This window comes from Trichomycterus rosablanca, chromosome 12 (genome assembly GCF_030014385.1).
Source record: "Trichomycterus rosablanca isolate fTriRos1 chromosome 12, fTriRos1.hap1, whole genome shotgun sequence".
In the NCBI taxonomy this organism is placed as follows: Eukaryota; Metazoa; Chordata; class Actinopteri; order Siluriformes; family Trichomycteridae; genus Trichomycterus; species Trichomycterus rosablanca.
The window spans coordinates 27,256,403-27,276,359 of NC_085999.1; the positions used below are offsets into that span (position 1 = coordinate 27,256,403).

Sequence of the window (19,957 nt, forward strand, 5' to 3'; positions counted from 1 at the left end):
TGTGGAACACACACACACACACACACACACAGGTTGGTGGAATGACCACAAAAGGAGTTACTGGGCTATTTGTACCATATTTCATACATCCTTATGGATTTATGTTTAAAGGAAGTCACATGAGGCCTTCAACCCATAACGTTTGCTGCCAGCTGTTATGTACAGCAGGGGATCCATAACAGTAAACGGAGCAACATTGCACAAATCCACCAATAAATATAAGGCAATCTTACAGGACCAGGTGCACCCTATGGTGCAAGCTCTCTGGTTAGTGATGTTTTTGTGCCTGCTGTTAAAATAAATGAAATGTAGTTTAAGGAACACCAGAATAATGTCAAGCTCCTTCCATGACCTTTCTAATAATCTTTACCTCATTTATCCATTAAAGAACTGGCAGGTCATTTATTTAAATACATTATTATATGTTTCCACTTTTTGTCCACCCCTTGTATTTGGCCACATATACAAATTAATAAAAATAAAAGCAACTTTAGTCATTTATGCCGAATACATTTTCTTCTGACCTTTGGCCAAACATGAGTGTGGACTTGGTCTCCGCCTCATTGAAGACAGATGGAGAGCAACAGATGATGATGGTGGTCCTGCAGTTTCCACCCAAAGAGTCCTGCAGGATCCTCGTCATCTTACTGTCTCGGTACGGCACGTGTGTCTTCTGTAATAGTATAAATGGCAAAATGAGGGCTAGCAGTTGTTCAAAATAACTGAACATTGAACAATAGAACATAGAAATAAACAAATACACCATACATGTTTTTAGAAGGTGGGAGGGAACCAGAGTACAGAGAACGTTTAGTACCCCTAGTGAATGAAACACACCAGCTATTAACCTTAAAATGTTAGATGAGGCTAATATTACACATATATTAGAATCTTTGCTCTCCTATAATTTGATTTTAAATTATTCTGAACCTATTTGCAACTCAGAGCCTCTTTTGAATCACAGCCCTGCTGGAAGATTCATCCTTTATTTTTAACTTCTTGGCAGATGCAGACAGATTTCCATTTAGAATCTCCTAGTACTTAAAGTCCATGATGCCCAGGGCCTTTAAAGAAAAGATCCTCCTCCATACTTAACAGGGAGGATTAGATCCTTTTGTCTTTAACGCCAAACCCAACTGGAATATTTGGTGCAAAAATAATTTTATTCTCTTCAGGGGTGTCAAACTCATTTTCACAGAGGGCCACATCTGCATTATGGTGGCCCTCAAAGGGCAGATTGCAACGTATCCTGCTGTGACTGCAGTGTTTGGTGTCAAAATGCCAAATTTATATTGTATATTTATAATGTATATCTACAAATATATTGTACTCCTTTACCACAGACACGGCCTCATAACACAACCGTTTTTTTCTTCCCATCTTTTATTAAATTACCTTCCTTTTGCTTCAATTTTCTCTTCTTGTACATTTTGGGATGATTTGTAAATATTTCTCAATATCACTTGTTGGAAAACCGCCTTAGTTAAACGCTCATGTCAAAACGCTGTCATCTAGTGGCGGGATGCGGTCACTTTTCGGGTCACAAAGTCGGCATGCATTGTGGGAGATGCAGTTTATGTATGATTTTTAAGACAATCATATGTCTTTTAAGCTCTTGCGGGCCACATAAAATGACCTGACGGGCCGGATTTGGCCTGCGGGCCTTGAGTTTGACACGTGTCTTAATAGATCCTGGATCTAGTCTTATATGCATATCTGTAGTTAAATGCAAAAATGTCTTTCTTCTCAGTATTTGTTGACACTTGGTGGTGTCTAATTTTAGATTTGGAGACTTCCATCCACATTATATTATTCCAAACCCTTTTTGAGACTGAGAGCTCATTTCACTCATAAAACACAATCTGGCCCTTTCAGACATAAAAGCAAGGATTCCTTTTAGCCTAGCCCAGGCCTAAGAGCTCCACTCAGAAAATGAAGTTATGCACCCGCAAAGTGCAAGTCTGATTACTGATTTCCCCATTTTTGCTATAGAGGCATCTTTCAATTTAAAGTTGCTGACCTAAGTTATTTTTTTTCTGGCTTAAAGACTGGAATGGCACTTACGGTTCCCTCAGCCAGGGCTGAGATGACGTTTCCCAAAGCAGAGAGAGATTTATTGATGTTTTTAGCTTCATCCAATACGGCTCCTTCTGCTCCTGTTTTACTGACCTTAAAGAGAGAAAAGAAGATTTTTTTCCTATGTTTATACTATACCATTAGGCAGTTATTTGTCATGTACTGTATAATCAATACCTACACTTTACCTACACTTGCAAGAAACATGTATGTCATGGCAGTTTTGGAATTTCTATGATTTCTGAAACTTTATTTTACAATTTTACTGTGTCAAACTGCTGAATTTCAGCTCTGCTACTAGTCAGCTGGGCGCCCCCTAGCAGGCACAATTGGCAGTGCCTGCAGAAGACAAAATTAGCCTCTAAAGTCTGCTAGGTGAGAAAAGACCACAATAAATAGGGGGTGGGGTCTTCAAAGCAGTGTAAGGACCCTGGTCAAGGTGCCTGTTTAGAAGTGGAGATCACTGTGTGAAACTAGCCTCATGAACAAATCCACCAAAGTATGGGCAAATAAGAAAGGATCAGTGGGCTGCATGTGCATTGGATGCAATCGGGGTCTCCAGCAGCAGCAGACAGCTCACAGATCATTACAGGGCAAACAATACACTTTGGAAATGTATGCAAACTTTTGACTTCAGCTTTTACGCTACTTTCTTACTTTTTTCCAAAAATTAAACTGCACCCATAATGTAACAAAGCTAAATTGAGTTAGATAAAGCAGGTATGGGACCTTTTCACTACCAGCCAGATCCACAAGGTAGAGCTTTCCACTCAGCTTCTTCTCCGTCTCCACGTTCTCCTGCTTGATGTTAATCAGAAAGATGCTGTGACTGCGCGAGCTGTGTTCATTCATGTCTGAAAAAAAGCAGAAAAATAATCACAGTTTAAAAATCTAAGCATAATTTGGTGTCTGTAATTACCCATGCAAAACAAAAATGGATTTAGCTACTTCCTACCATCATGACTGAAGTGCAACTTTAATCCCATAACCAGGAGAAAAGTGCACTGTATCACTTACTTGTGACGGCTACATGTCGATTAGCCTTGCCTTCATCAATAACGTCCATTACCTCCTCTGGACTGGATACAAAGCGCTCTGTGCAGCCCTTTAATAAAACAAAATTAGTGTCACAAGATAACATGGATCTATTTAGATATATCCTGTATAAGTGTCTGATTATACTGTATACTGGTAATAGAAAACCTAGTGAGCTCTCTACATAGATCCCCTCCCGGCCACCTTAAAACCCTTTAATGGTCTGCTCAACCATTTGGTTGAACTTACTTTGAGTCTAAATACTTGGGTAAAAATAAGCTGTATTTAAATAAACTTGTTTGAGCTGTATCTACTCCTTGGTTGACGTGTTAAATAAAAAACAAAATATTAGTAGATGGTTTTGGATAAACAGCCTTTCTAATCTATATGTCAACTTAAGCAGCAGCTGAAAAATCATCCATGACAGTTGCATCATTTTTGTGATCATCTCAACTGTTTGGTAGAGGCTCATTAAAAATACTGTGTGCACTAATAATAATATTAATTGTTTGTTGTGGGTATAGTCCCAAGAAACTAAGAAATACAAAAAAATATTTTTTAAACATTATTGTCTTGGTAAGACTATTAAAGGGGTAAAATGTAGTTTTCACTATGGTTGCAAAATACCAAGAACACTTGAATCTCTGGGTGGCGTTTGAATAACACATCCCAGCTCAAGAAAATAAGGCTGGTTATTGAGTCCTGATGGTTTAATCATGTTGTAACCCAACTTTAGGTCCTACAGACTAGCAGTAGGTTTTAAGATTAGCAATATTATATAGGGGGTTGAATAACTGTTAATTTTTTAGAGGACAGTGGTAGTCTAGTGGTAGTTTGCAGTCACTGATGGGCCTTTGAGCAAGGTCCTTAACCCTCTCGGTTCCAGGGGCGCCGTACAACGCCTGACCCTGCGCTCTGACCCCAGCTGGGATCCGTGAAAAAAGAATTTCATTGCACTGTACACCTGTATATGTGTATATGACATATAAAGGCATTAAATTCATTTTATTCTATTATATTGTTCTAATTGGGAAAATATCCTGCTACTCTAAAATACATCACTCATTTTCTTTCTTCATTTGCTGCATCATTTGAATAATAATAACTTCATTATAGCTAAATGTAGCCCTGTAGAAAAGCTGAGAACTATAAAATATTTTTAAATACAACTTTAAAAATATTAGCTTTTATTTGAGTGCATGTAGCTTGGGTGAACCTATATTGTTGGTTTGGGTAACAGTATATTCAAATGAGAGAACATTAGTGGAACTGTGTTATTTGGGGAAATTTGGGGCAACACACTTTACTTTGCTTAGCAACACATCTTCTATTGATTTTATACAACTGTTACAAAGAAAACAAAAAATTCATAAAATAAATAATAATAAGAAAGAAAGAAACATGGTCAGCTAAACAGACAGCTATGGCTGATCAGCAGAGTGATACAGGTATGGTGAAATAAACACCTTAGTTTGCAGGGTCGTATTTTATATTAAATAGAACATTTGATATACTTCACAAAATACAAAATATACTTTATACGGCCAAAATTAGCTTGCTGAACATCCTATTCCAAAACTATGGATATTAATAAGGACTTGCCATGACCACCAACTACAAAAGCCTCTATTCTTATTGGAAAACTCTAAACTGATGTTCCAATTCACCCCAAAACTGCTGAACATGTTTGTGGTCAGAACTCACAACCCCAACTGATTTTATACATTAGTTAGTAATTAGTTTTACAGTTTTATGTGCAAGTATTTTTAAAATATAACACAACATGACTGTCACTTACCTTTACATATGGTACCCTGTTTTTGTCTTCATGTACAGCAAGGTTGGTCTTGGAAACTAATAAAAAAGAGAGAAAAATAGAAGGAATAAAGTTAAGGTCACCTCTTTATCTCATGATTTTTATTATCCTGTTTTCTTCTACAACATGGTACATTAATTCATTAAATAAAATCTTACCATCCAACAGATCTCTGATTTTGTCTAAGTAAATCTCAAAATAGGACACCTAAACATGAATAGAGCAACATGTTAGCATAGCATTACAATATATAAGTGCAAAACAGTCAATGTTCATCAAGGAATGAAGGAATGTTAAAATGCCCAGTACTAAAAAGAGTTTTACATGAATTAAGTGTATGTTTTTCTTACTTTGATATGGAACTCTAGGTTCTCATCCATGGAGTAGATGTGGTCGAAGATGTCCTGTGAGATGCGAGGAATGATGCCCTTATGCTCTGGGTCATGCAGATTCCCCTGTGTTAGAACAATTAGAGGAGAAATACAGCAAAGATATGATATGCTATAATACTGCAGGACATTGTACATGCAAATATTATAAGGAAATTACATAATCTTTGCATAGCTTTGAAAAAACAGACCCTAAAGTGAAGCAAACTATGATATAGATTGATATAAACTATATGGCCAAAAGTATGTGGACACCTGCCCATTAGCTTGATGGACACCCCATTCCGAAACCAAGAGCATTAATATAGACCTACAATCAGCATTCCACTTTATCTCAAAGATTTTGGCATTGTTGGGGGTCAAGGTTCTGTGCACACCATTGAAGTTTTTCCTCGCCAAACCTGTCAGATCTTGTTTAGCTGAAACAGAAAAATGCTTTTCCCAATATATTTTAAAATCTAAGTCATTAGAAGGGGTGTCCACATACTTTTGGCCATGTAGTGTATGACATACTAGAATTACAGATTGTGTTTTTTTAACACATTGTTTTTTAAACCTTGGTGGCTTTGCTGTAGTTGCTTGTGTCTAGAAATATGTCAGTGACTCCAGCCAGTTCATATTGCACCACATATTAAACACAATATGTGCTGCTTCATATCAACGGGAGAGAGAGAAAGAAAGAGAGAGAGAGAGAGAGAGAGAGGAAGAGAATGAGACAGAGAGAGGAAGAAGGATGTTTATAATGTTTAAATCCAATATCCTTCGGACACAGACTGCAATACAATACATTAATTATTTAATAGATTAACATTGGATAAAAGCTACACTGTATTGACAAAATATGTGGACATCTGCATATAATTGATTTTAGAACAAAAATGTCTACAAATATATAGCAATGGGTGTGGCTAAAACACCAAAATTGGTAGTTCGGAGGAGCGTCCACATACTTCTGGTCATTTAGCATATATAAACCTGACTGCAGCATTTTAAACATATTATTATTTGTAGATGGCAGATCAAAGGTATGCACACATTTTCAAGGCTGTCTGACAATCTGAGAAAATAACTGCAATTATCTGACTTCATATTCAGCTCCATGTATGAAGCAGTCTGTTTCCAAGGAAACGACTGCAGCCGATTGGCACTCATCATGTGGTGTATTGTGCCAGCCTCCAGGTAGTCACACCTTTTCATATATGAGTCATATATTTGCTCTTCAAGGACAGAGCCAGAAAGAATCAATCATCAATATCACATTGACTATATACACCGATCAGCCATAACATTAAAACCACCTCCGTGTTTCTACACTCACTGTCCATTTTATCAGCTCCACTTACCATATAGAAGCACTTTGTAGTTCTACAATTACTGACTGTAGACCATCTGTTTCTCTACATACTTTTTTAGCCTGCTTTCACCCTGTCCTTTAGTGGTCAGGACACCCACAGGACCACCACAGAGCAGGTACTATTTAGGTGGTGGATGATTCTCAGCACTGCAGTGACACTGACATGGTGGTGGTGTGTTAGTGTGTGTTGTGCTGGTTTGAGTGGATCAGACACAGCAGCGCTAACAGAGTTTTTAAATACCGTGTCCACTCACTGTCCACTCTATTAGACTCTCCTACCTAGTTGGTCCACCTTGTAGATGTAAAGTCAGAGACGATCGCTCATCTATTGCTGCTGTTTGAGTTGGTCATCTTCTAGACTTTCATCAGTGGTCACAGAATGCTGCCCACGGGGCGCTCTTGGCTAGATGTTTTTGGTTGGTGAACTATTCTCAGTCCAGCAGTGACAGCGAGGTGTTTAAAAACTGCAGCAGCGCTGCTGTGTCTTATCCACTCATACCAGCACAACACACACTAACACACCACCACCATATCAGTGTCACTGCGGTGCTGAGAATGATCCACCACCAAAATAACACCTACTCTGTAGTGGTCCTGGGAGAATCCTGACCATTAAAGAACAGCATGAAATGGGGCTAACAAAGCATGCAGAGAAACAGATGAACTACAGTCAGTAATTGTAGAACTACAAAGTGCTTCTATATGGTAAGTGGAGCTGATAACATGGACAGTGAGCGTAGAAACAAGGAGGTGGTTTAAATGTTATCTGTATTCATCCAGACAGTGATGACAGTGATATCCAGCAATTCAACCCAAATAGATTCTGTGCCTTCACTGTAAAATGGAAGGGTGGGCGACATTGTCCAAAATTGTTAAGGGTTCATTACACTTATTAAGTGACTCAAGATTTAATCTCATCTTAGTAGCATTTAATGTATTTTTTTATAATGGATTCACTGCCAAAAAAAGCTTAACACATAACTTTTTTTGAAAAAACATTATTTTGACAGACACTGTGCTTACCTCCATGGTGTGGGTCTTCCCTGATGAGGTCTGGCCGTAGGCAAAAATGGTTCCATTGTATCCACCAAGGACATCTGCACAGCAGAAACCAAGTGTCTCAAGATTTAATATGCACTTCTCAAATCGTATGTTTATATACCATAAATGATCTACAGTATGTTAAGCTAGAGTGTGTGTGGAGGTTTGCCTGGACAAGGACTCCACGAGACATGTAATGAAGTCCTGTGCTATCAGGACATTACCAGTAGATCATTCAACCTCTGTGCTTTTTGTGGTGGATCGTCCAACAGTGCATCCTAGTGTCATCTGTTCTTATTGGACCAGTCAACCTTTTTTTTAGTGCTTCAAGTTCCACTTCCAGTAAGCGGGCCCATTGTAGGTGCTTTTGATGGTGGACAAGAACCAGAATCAACCATTTGACTGGTCTGCGACCAGTCCTATACACAGAATGGTTCTATACACTGTGTGTTGTAACACATTCATTTTATCACCAAGAATAAATGACCTGCAATCTGAGCCACAGTAGCTCTTCTGTTGGTCCATAACAAATGCCATAGCCTTGACATCCAAGGCATCACTGATTACCTTGGCAGTCCAACAACCCTCAACGTCAGTGGGTAATCACCACAACTGCCTATGAGCACCCCTTGCTATTTCAGAGATATTTCAACTCAGTCATCTGACTGTAACTATTTGGCCCCTACCATCAGCCCAACATTTATTAGATCCCTGACTATGACACATTACATATTGCTACAAGTATTGCTACATTTGTAAATAAGTATGGCTACCTTTATGCATGGTTAGTGGAGAGTTCATAAAGAAACATAATGGGAAGTGGTTAAGGTACTGGTCTAGTGTCTAAAGATTACTGGTTCAAGCCTCACCATTGGCCCTTAACCCCAACTGCTTAAACTGTATATATTCAAAAGTCGCTTTGGATGAAAGCATCACAAATGCAATAAATTTCTCAATAGGAGTTAATCTTAAGCATATCTTACCATTAACAATCTGTTTAGCGCAGGAATCATAGACCAGCTCTTGGTTTGTGTTTGGAGGAAGAACACGGTCAAATATGTAGGGTTTACCCTGTAAAAATAAAAAGAGAAGCACATAAATGTCTTCAAGTCTTCAGTCCAAAAATGAAAACAGTTATACACAATTACTAATAATCAACTGCAAAGTCTTCTGTTCTTAAAATGATCCCACACTGACAAAACGATTCAACGAATGCTAAAAAAGCTAAAGAGATCACTAATTAGAGCTAATGCTCTCAAAGAGCAGTACATTTGTCCTACAGTTCGATTTTTGTCATAAACAAAGTGGGTCACCTGGAACTAATATTGTAGCCCACTCAAGTGGCAGGCTGAGCAGCCTGTACAGGCATCTAACAGACATGAATGGCCATGTCTGAGGAAAGAAAGGGCAGGTGGGGACTGTTTAACACCACACGACGACGAGAACAATAAATCAGACTCAAACTCATGTACACACACACACCGTCATAACAAAACATACATATACCTCTTTGATATTATTATTTTGATATTTATACCTACATGTATACAGTATATTGGTTAGAGTCTATACTGTTGCTTCTGTCAAATATTCATTCATTTATTCTTTTTCTTATTCGCTTATCCAATTAGGGGCCATTTTCAATGGGCGCAAGGCACACAGTAACACCCTGGATGGGACGCCAGTCCATCGCAGGGCAGACACACATATATATACACACACACACACACACACACACACACACACTTATAGGGCAGTTCAGTGTCTCCAATTAACCTGACTGCAGGTTTTTGGACTGTGGAGGAAACCAAAGCTCCCGGAGGAAACCCTCGCAGACACAGGGAGAACATGCAAACTTCGCACAGAAAGGACCTGGATCCCCGCCTGGGGATCGAACCCAGGACCTTCTTGCTGTGAGGCGACAGTGCTACCCTCCGAGCCACCGTGCCGCCCTCTATTAAATATTTTCATTCATATTATCTGATATTTTATTACCAATATCAGATATATTTTATATTTGTATATTTTTTATTTCTATATTTATACTTACATGTTTGTATATCTTGTTTATACCAATATATACTGCTATTACTATTATTATTTTAGTTGTAGTCTATTGCACAAATATGCACAAATATACACAAAATATGCACAAATATACACCCTCTCTACCTACCCACCTAATTTGTATTTCTATGAGTCTTCTTGTTCAGCTACTGGAGGCCAATAATCTATCTATCTATCTCCATCCATCCATCCATCCATCCATCCATCCATCCATCCATCCATCCATCCATCCATCCTAACTAACTAACTAACTAACTAACTATATGTCTATTCATCTGTCCGTCCATCCATCTATTAATCTGTCTGGTTGAGACACCTTCACGAGTGGCGGAGGACTACAGAGGACATAGTCCTCCGTATGTGTTAAAACCCATCGCTGGCCTGTGTAGTGGGCTATGAATTTATATTGTTCACACATATTCACAATCTTTTATATTGTTTTGTATGAGTTTTACCCAAATTTTGGTTTTGATTCAAAATGCTTAGCTTAATTATTTGCACATGTATTAATATTCTAATTATGCATGTTTCCCTTTTTTCCCAGTTTAGTCATATCCAATTTACCCAATTGTATCTGTCCTCTACTGTTGCAGATATAGTAAGTACTGTAGTGTAAGTATAGATAAAAAATAGACTTTGTAATGCCTTACTTAGAACTACTTAGAACATGGCCAGCGAGTGTTTCCTCTCAAATGCACAGTTGCAGAAAACCAATAATAATTTGAATATTGGGCAGAATTCCAGGTATCTAATTAAGATAATTAAAACATGACCTTTTTATGATTATCAAAGTATGTTGTTTACATGACTATTTAAAAAAAAATTCGATTACAATCAGAACCCACGATTATTTACTTTATTAGCGTGTAGATAAATGCACTTTCTACAGCTCGACCTGCTCTTGGTTACAGTGATAATAGATTCTACAACCCTTACAAGTCATATGGGAATTAAAGGAGTGCACAGACCCTGAGGTCAACCTATCCCCCCCCTCCCCAACTGTCAATCTAAATTCCCCACCCCCTTTCTACTCTTCAGGTTAGACCAAATCTATGTGACCGCATTGCAACCCCCTTGCCTGAAAACCCCTTTGCCGATATAACAGTCTCCACTCATCTGGAAAAGGTTTCCTCAAGAGTTTGAAGGCGTCTGTCAAAATATGTGTCCATTAAGATGAAAAGAGCATTTACAAGGTCAATCACTGACATTGACGGCTTAGTTCACAAGACACATTCCAATTTGAGAAGCCAGTCTGCACTAGTGTATCAATACAATAATCATCCTGGACACTGATCTCACACAGGGAAGAAAAATGTTCTTTGTGGTATGTTTTTTTAGCCACATGGGGGTCTGGAGACCCCACTTAAGCAGTACTGAAGACTGTGCTCTGGACCTTGTCGCCACGGAAACTGGAGCTGGTGCTTTGATTGGTTGGCAGATTAGAACTGGTGGTCCCAGAGCAAAACGGTCGGTGGGGGGTGTTGGGTTGTGAAAGGGGGGGGCGATTTGTGAAAACATGATTGCTAGTCTGACATGATTTTTAAACGCATATGTCTCTCTGTGTTGATAACACTAACAGTGTTGGTGTTATTTAAAGTGGATTTATTAAAATAGCAGCATTATCATCATCAGTGTTATTACTAGTGTAGTTATCAGTATTTTGGCCAGTATTAATAATATTTATCAGTAATTATTTTTTTTAGCATTTACTCCATGTTTCACTTAATCTGATGATAGCCAATTCCCTTAATAAAATTATCTTGCCAACTGTACAAACCCGGCACTAACTGAGGAGGGCTAAGACTATTACATGCCACTTTAATGTATGCACAAATATACACAAAATAAGCACAAATATACGCCCTATCTACCTACCCACCCATCTATCTATCTATCTATCTATCTATCTATCTATCTATCTATCTATCTATCTATCTATCTATCTATCTATCTGACAATTTGTTGGAATGAATAAGAAACTGCTACTATGATGTGCACAAATGACTAAATCTTGTGGAGGTTGAACTAACAGTTATGAGAATTTTAATTCTGATCAGAGAAATGCACCAAAGCAATTGAGAAAAACTGTAAGAACTGTAATTATATCTCATTTATAAAACTGTTGTTAAATTAAGAATATATATATATTTTTACTTAGAGGTGCACATCCTTAGTGCTGACCAGTTGTTATGGCTTATTACAGAGGATAAACTATAATGGTTATAAAGTGTTATTAAAGAAAAAAAAGTGCATTACAACAGCAGTCCCCAACCTTTTCCTTTTTACCAAGAGCCGGTTTCATATAAGATATAATTTCACGGACCAAAAGGGGAGGGAGGATTTAAAATTAGGATGGAAAATCAGCGTGAATCCTAAGCTTTTTCTCACTGCAATGAGACGCTGCTCCCACCTAGTGGTGATAGGAAACAGTAACACCCAAAGAGTTTTGGAAATATAATTGCTCTTGTAGCTTGTAGATCTCTAATTATTTATTCTTTTTGTGCGGCTTGGTAATAAATGACCCACGGACCGGTACCGGTCCACGGCCCGGTGGTTGGGGACCACTGCTTTACAAAACAACAAAAAATCTGTATTGTAAGACTGAATGAATTAATTAATTAATGAATAAATGCCTTTAGTGTCACTGTTTTCTGTGCAACGGCTTGGAAACAAAAACATACATAGTCTCATAAACACACACACTAAAACAGTGAAGTACACATAACATTTCAGTCCTCAAAAAGAATCAGCAAAAAAGAATCAGCACATCAGTGCAACATACAGTATCTAACACACAATATGGACCAACATGCGTCACACATAATGCACAGCACTCAGCTAGGCCTATACCTACAAATCTATAGGCACTACAATGCACAGACAAAGACTAGCTTCTGTGTGCAAACACACCTCCCACATATGGCCAGGAGCTCAAACAGGCATCAAAAAGGCAACTTCTTTCTCTCAATAATTGATGTTGGTTCTCCGGGGAGATTAAAGGACCTTTCTGCAGAGCAGCTGTGAGCAGAACTCAATCTTTTCTTCTCAAGCCTCAAGGTCATCAATACCTTTGAGTCTACTTAAATATTGAAGCATTTTAAATGAGTTTAAATCCACTAATGCATGATTTAGAAAACACAACACAGTTCTGCCCTGTAATGTATGCTACAAGTTGCAGACATTATGGTTGTTTCCATGGTACCAGAAGCCTTTTCACATGGTATATAAGGTATGCTGAGACAAATATGACATGGTTATTATTGAGAAGGCCAAGACAAAACTGGTACATACAGACTGATCAGCAAAGAGAAATTACACAGCAGCAAAGCATGTAAGATTTTATTGACTATTCAAGAACTGGTAAGTGGTATAAATGTGTGTGATGTTCTAATGCTAATGCATGATAAATACCCCCCCTCCCCTCCCCACACCATCCTAGGAACAGAAATAAATCACTTACAATAACTGAGTCTCTCCGTGGCCCTGCACATGCAATGAGAAATTAATTTCAACATCTAAGCGTGACAGAGTGACCTGGGAGCATTACATTAATCCAGTAGTGGATTTAACATGCCATCAATGCACTCTATAAAAAACACAAAAATAATAAACAAACAAAACATAATCTGCATACCGTTTTAGCCTGCTTTCAAGGGCTTCTATATGGTAAGTGGAGCTGATAAAATGGACAGTGAGTGTAGAAACAAGGAGGTGGTTTTAATGTTATGGCTGATCGGTATATATATTCAGTTAATTTATTACATTAAAGCATTTTATTTAAACCCACATTTGCACTGTATTTAATAAAATAGAATAATTATAATAGAGTAAGTAAGTACAAAAATCAGCTATAGTAATAGAATATATACTGTATAATGGAACAGTGTAATCACTGATACAAATAATGTAAAGAGGTTTAATATAAAATAATGTCATAGTATGTTATAGTATTAGCAATAACATTTGTGTACTTGTTGCTTCAGCTATGAATAGATTATCTATATGTTCAGGTGTTCACATGTTTTTGGCCATATGGTGCACAGAAATGAAAATGTGGTAAGCCCTCTTCCCCCTCGTTTTCTCTGCTTTATGTTAATTGCATAGATCAGTGAAACCCCCCACAACACACCAGCCGTCACTAAACCTCCAGAGAACAAAAGCAGTCAGGCTAAAGTGTGACACTACAAAGAAGAGAGCAAAAATGTATATATAAAAGCATTATATAAATAGCCAATGCTATTTAAAGATTGCTGATCCCGGTTAAAAGATGGATATGGCTATAAAGGTTTGCTAATAAAAGAAAGAAAAAAAAATCTACACTTCGCCCCATTATGAGTGGCAGAAACACTACCTGCTGCACCGTGCTACACCCTGGCTTATTCAGTTCAACATCACTGTGGCATTGATTCCCTTCATTATATGTGTATGTAAATGTATGTATTTATATGTATGTCTACCTACCTACCTACCTACCTACCTACCTACCTATCTATCTATCTATCTATCTATCTATCTATCTATCTATCTATCTATCTATCTATCTATCTATCTATCTATCTATCTATCTATCTATCTATCTATCTATCCATCCATCTATATACATATATAGAAGCACATGTTTTAAGCAGAAGGATTTAATCTACTCATCAGCTATTGTAAATATGGTCACTCCAACTACTAAGAATTTCTGTTATTTATGCACATTTTGCAAAAACACAACTTTTCACTCAGATTGTTCTGTTGATTATATGATTTGTAATGACAAACATTGTATTTTCTTTAACCCTATTCACAGACCACATCAGGGAAATGAGTACTGAAACAATAAAGATAAATAGCCCATCACTGCAGAATCGCTTTATAGTCTGCCTTCCTAGGCTAAATATTAAAAGATTTGAAAGATTACACACTACCATTTTTGCACATCCTATTCCAAAACAATTGCTATTAGAACACAGTTCATTTTGCAGCTGTAACAGCAGCAAACGTATTTAGTGGGGTTGAGGTCAAGACTTCCAAATTAAACTCATCAAACAACGTCACCATGTTACCCAGTGGAAGCATAAAATTTATGGTATATAATAAAATGACTACATCTGGAGGCAAATTATGTTACTAAAACAACTGAACTGAATAATTAAGAGGGGTGTCTACATAGTCTGGCAGTCATAAATGTAATGTCAATGTTATTATGTGCGTAATTGACAGCCTATAAAAATACTCAAGGCAGCATTTTGTCTAATCAGATGCTTTAATAGATGAGGGTCTATTGTATTACGGCACAGCGTACACAAAGGGGGTGTTGAACACCTGATTAAGCACAAGAGGATTGCTCGCTCTAACTCAATCTTACAGTGATTAGTTGTATCAAAATATAGCTTAAATCACGGGGAAAGTTTCAGACGTGCAGTGAATTAGGCTGTATTCTATAGGCACACATTTAAACATCTGACTTGTCATGGACAGCGTTTTAAGATAAAGATATTTCTAATTACAAATACCTGGAGGTACTTTTGTTCTAAAACCATGTTGTACGCACCATAAAGGTATCAAATGATGCAATAGTACCATGTTGCCCAACCCCACATCCAAAACAAACATGATCACTGTTAGTCAGCACAAGCAAACCATCAAATAGATGATCTTCTGTCAGTTGAGGTTCATGGGAAGTTCAGAGGAGGGTGATTGAATGGTCCCGGATGCTGCATCACTTGCAAACTGAATTACATAACGTCATTGCTTTGTCACAGCTTTAATTGGCCGAATATGGATATAAACATTTAAACTGGTTAGTGCTCATGTTTACAATATTGAATACATACATGTTTTGAAGTCAGTTGCATAATCTACACCTCTTTACCAAACAGGATGGCAGTGTAAGATTTACCATGCAGGGGTCTTCAGCTTTAGGGTTTTACTAATAATCCTAATGGGTTTAACTAGAGACAAACTGATTTTAATGGTGCTAGACAGAACCCATTTGAGCATATGATAAGGTAATGAACCACAATGTAAAACTATGTGGTTTTGGTATTAGATAGTTTTAAAAAGACCCCTTGTTTAAACAGATTTGACAGGACTTATTTACAGTTTTATTTACACAATACTACCAAAACTATATGGACACCTGACCATGACCAAAACCTTGGGCATTCATTTGAAATAGAACACCTTAGTCTAACAGCCTACTGTTATCAGAGAATGCTTTTGACAACATTTTAAAGCATATCTATCGGAAATAGGGGTTATTTAGTCAAAAGAGCATTTGTGAAATCAGGAGCTAATGTTAGACGAAAAGGTCTGGCTCACAGCTGACATTCTAATTCATTCCAGTTGTATTCAGTGAGGCTGGGGTCACTGAACCAGTGCAGGTGTCTGTTTTTTGTCTTCTTTAGATTATACTTGTCAAATCAGGTCTTTATGGAACTCGGTTTGTGTACAGAGGCACAGTCATATGAACAGGTAAGGATCTTGCCAAAAACCTTGGCCACAAAGCTTGAAGCATGTAGTTTTTGAGTAATTTTTAGCAAAGGGTGTGGCTGAAACACTTGAACTAAATATGGAAGATGGGTGTCTTTTGGCAATGTTTACATGTGACATGTCAGTTTCACTATAGTGGTTTATATCACCTGTGATTATGAACCAATATACACAGATCAGGCATAACATTATGACCACCTCCTTGTTTCTATGCTCACTGTCCATTTTATCAGCTCCTCTTACCATATAGAAGCACTTTGTAGTTCTACAATTACTGACTGTAGTCCATCTGTTTCTCTACATACCCTTTTAACCTTCTTTCACCCTGTTCTGGTGGAGTTTTTAAACACCTCACTGTCACTGCTGGACTGAGAATAGTCCACTAACCAAAAACATCCAGCCAACAGCGCCCCTTGGGCAGCTTCCTGTGACCACTGATGAAGGTCTAGAAGATGACCGACTTACACAGAAGCAATAGATGAGCGATCGTCTCTGACTTTACATCTACAAGGTGGACCAACTAGGTAGGAGTGGACAGTGAGTGGACACGGTTTTAAAAAAAACTCCAGCAGTGCTGCTGTGTCTGATCCACTCATACCAGCACAACACACACGTCATGTCATTGTCACTGCAGTGCTGAGAATGATCCACCACCTAAATAATACCTGCTCTGTGGTGGTCCTGTGGGGGTCCTGACCATTGAAGAACAGGGTGAAAGCAGGCTAAAGTATGTAAAGTATGTAGAGAAACAGATGGACTACAGTCAGTAATTGTAGAACTATAAAGTGCTTCTATATGGTAAGTGGAGCTGATAAAATGGACAGTGAGTGTAGAAATCAGGAGGTGGGAAATGCCATATAATACTTAATTAACAATTGTCATTAATAATAAGGACATGACCACTATTCTATAATAGCTGTGATTTAAACAATTCCTTTCTTATCATCAGTGTAATTCAGACTCACCGAAACAACAACGGTGTCCTCTCCTTTAAATTTAGGGGTGTATTTGTCCCCTCGGTTGATTTCCGACTTGTTAAGTGGCCTGAAGCGGCACATCACCTTTACCCCACATTCAGCCGCGTCCACCATGATGAACCTGAAACTGAAGAGAGTCGAATTCCGAGAAAAGTTCAAGCCACAGGAAAAGAAAAACTTGATACCCGACGCGTTCAGGCGCTCATCATCCCCGCAATCGGCGCTCGGAAATTCCGCAACAGTAGTCTATAGAAATGAGATCTCCACCCGGGCACACACGCTGCTTAAGCAAATTATTAATTATTTATAAATATCCTGAAGCAGTGATGTTCGGTCAGTACAGACTGCTGCAATGCTGAGCGGTATGTCCTGTTAGTTTCAGTGATGAATCACAGACTGCATCAACCGGAGCGCAGCATCAGCACCACGCTGAATAACAGCTATATAAACCGGGCTCACGCATGCGCACTTTAAGTTTCTGAAAGCGGTCGGAATACTCGCTGACCAACAGCGTCCCACAGCAGACACTTCTAACACTACAGCTGAAGGAACTGACAGCCCTTCTCTACGCTATAGATTTGAGTCTGGAGAATGTTAGTTTGCCTCATTCTGTTTAATCCACAGCATGGTTAAGAAATAGGCTTGCCATTTGATTTAATTCTACTGGAACTGTTTGGGTGCGCTGCTGTACAGCCTCACTTGTGAGACACAGTTTTACAATGACTGATTTCTACTCAGGTCAAAACCAAAGCCTGTGTCTTACATTGTGTGCAACTATACCATTCAAAGTGCACTACACAAACAATGTCTTAAAGAAGTGTGCAGTTTGAGACACAGCTGCTTCTAATGCCCACTCACTTTTAATCTAAACTCTAGTGTGGCCATGCTTGACACTATACAAGACAGTCCTGATGTAGAATGTCCAGTTGTTAGTCTGTGACTTAAAGCTCAGGTGCAGTTGGGTTTTGCAACAGGACAACAATCTAAAGCATAAGAACAGGTCCATTTTTGGAGTGGCCCACTCCTGATTCCCACTGAAACCTATTGAGATGCTGTGTGTAGGACCCTAAAACAGTGTTTTACAGTTAGAAGATGAATTAACAACAGGTGATGGTATTATAATGGAGCATAAAGGGATGATATATTAAAGGCTCAATCTTTGAGAGAAACAGAATTTGTTTAAAAAGTATATATTTTTTAACACAAGATTGCAACTAATTTGGGGCTTTACCATCAATCGTACATAATATTGTTAAAACATAGCATATTAAGATACATTTCATGTAAAGTAAGGCTACTGTAATAAATATAGCCGTGTTGGCTTAAAAGTAATCACACAGTCTGACGCTGCATCAGAAAATGCACCCTAAAACAACAGTTTAAACAAAGAAAAAGCCCAACATCAATTCTGTGCAGAACAGCTACAGAGTTCTCAGGGCAAAGCTCATTGTTAAAGAATCAAAAGACAATGGAAATGTACGCTGTAGTCCCAGTTCCAGCTTGTTTTCAGGCCTGCCTGAAGTCCAGATCTGTCTCCTGTTGTATGGCGCATCATAAAATGAATCAGACACTGGCGACCTCAGAATGTTGAGCAGCTGAGGTCTCGTATCAAGCAAGAATGGCCAAAAATCAATTTGCATAACTGCAATTAGTGTCATCAATTCCCAAACCATCAAAAAGTCTTGTTAATTGGAAAGGTAATAAAACACAGGGGTAAACATGCCTCTCTCCCACCTTTTGAGTGTGTTTGTTTATATTTACAAAATACTATAAAGTTAATCAGTGGAAAAAAAAAGATAAATCGTTGAACTGTATTTTTCTAAGTTAAATAAAACAAGAATTAAGAAATTACAAACACTTGTTTTGATTGTATTTTACAAAATCTCTCACTTTTTGGAAGTAGTGTTTGTACATTGTGTTCAAATCTGAAACTGTTTATGCAAATTTTATGCAAAAGAATCTATTTATTTATAAAACAGGGGAGTCCAGAAGGGGGCAGATCACTGGCACTGTAGCTGAAAGAGGACAACATGCCAGTCTTTTTTTTTTTCAAATGATTTGTACAGTGAGTAGAACTTTATTCATATACTAGGTGTAAATGTAAACTAGGCCAGATTTTGCTTGTAAGACAAAAACAAATCACTCACAGCTCACGTGAAACCGAATGCCTCAGATATTCATTGTTGGTCTCCAACTCCACTGTCTCCACAGCAACAGACTGTAAACTCAACACAGTTCTACACAGAGCAAAACAGGCATGGAGGAGCAATGAAGACTAATGACACTTAAAAATACCCAAAGCACTCACATACGACCATGCTATAAAAGAACAGAAGTTCGTCCATACATGGAACATGTGGTAAGATAAATTAGAACCATTTTTTTACTGCAAGTGTGGATTAAGACACTTTGACATTGTTGTTTTTAATACTATTTCTACAGAAAGTTTCTGGCAGTCACTTATTAACAGACTGGAATGCTACCTGCTGGCTGACTTAAAACTTCTGAGTGGTGAAGCGTTCAGTCACCATTCTTGTCCAAATCCTCAGAACTTTCTTGTTTCCAGATCCACAGGATACCTGCTGTTACCAAACAAAACAGCAATAATGCACACCACATAAGAAGCTGCTACTAAAAGAAGATCTTAATACAGAGGACCAAATCTGCTTCTTCTCCATAACTTCTGGATTCATGTAGCAGCTTGGACTTTGTGGAAAATAGC

The 19,957-nt window shown here is 38.1% G+C and overlaps 1 protein-coding gene across 1 annotated transcript in view; it reads right to left on the reverse strand.

Moving 5' to 3' along the window:
• kif5c (kinesin family member 5C) overlaps positions 1-17,493 on the reverse strand; it is a 37,705-nt gene extending 20,212 nt beyond the window's left edge. Inside the window, exons 1-10 of the mRNA XM_063005455.1 lie at positions 17,224-17,493; positions 8,695-8,782; positions 7,694-7,767; positions 5,278-5,382; positions 5,086-5,134; positions 4,910-4,965; positions 3,094-3,181; positions 2,806-2,930; positions 2,065-2,169; positions 525-673 (exon numbers count right to left, since the gene is read on the reverse strand). Coding sequence (XP_062861525.1) covers positions 525-673; positions 2,065-2,169; positions 2,806-2,930; positions 3,094-3,181; positions 4,910-4,965; positions 5,086-5,134; positions 5,278-5,382; positions 7,694-7,767; positions 8,695-8,782; positions 17,224-17,349 — 965 coding nt within the window. The 5' untranslated portion in view covers positions 17,350-17,493. The remainder of the gene's footprint in view (positions 1-524; positions 674-2,064; positions 2,170-2,805; positions 2,931-3,093; positions 3,182-4,909; positions 4,966-5,085; positions 5,135-5,277; positions 5,383-7,693; positions 7,768-8,694; positions 8,783-17,223) is intronic.
• Positions 17,494-19,957: the final 2,464 nt, after the last annotated feature.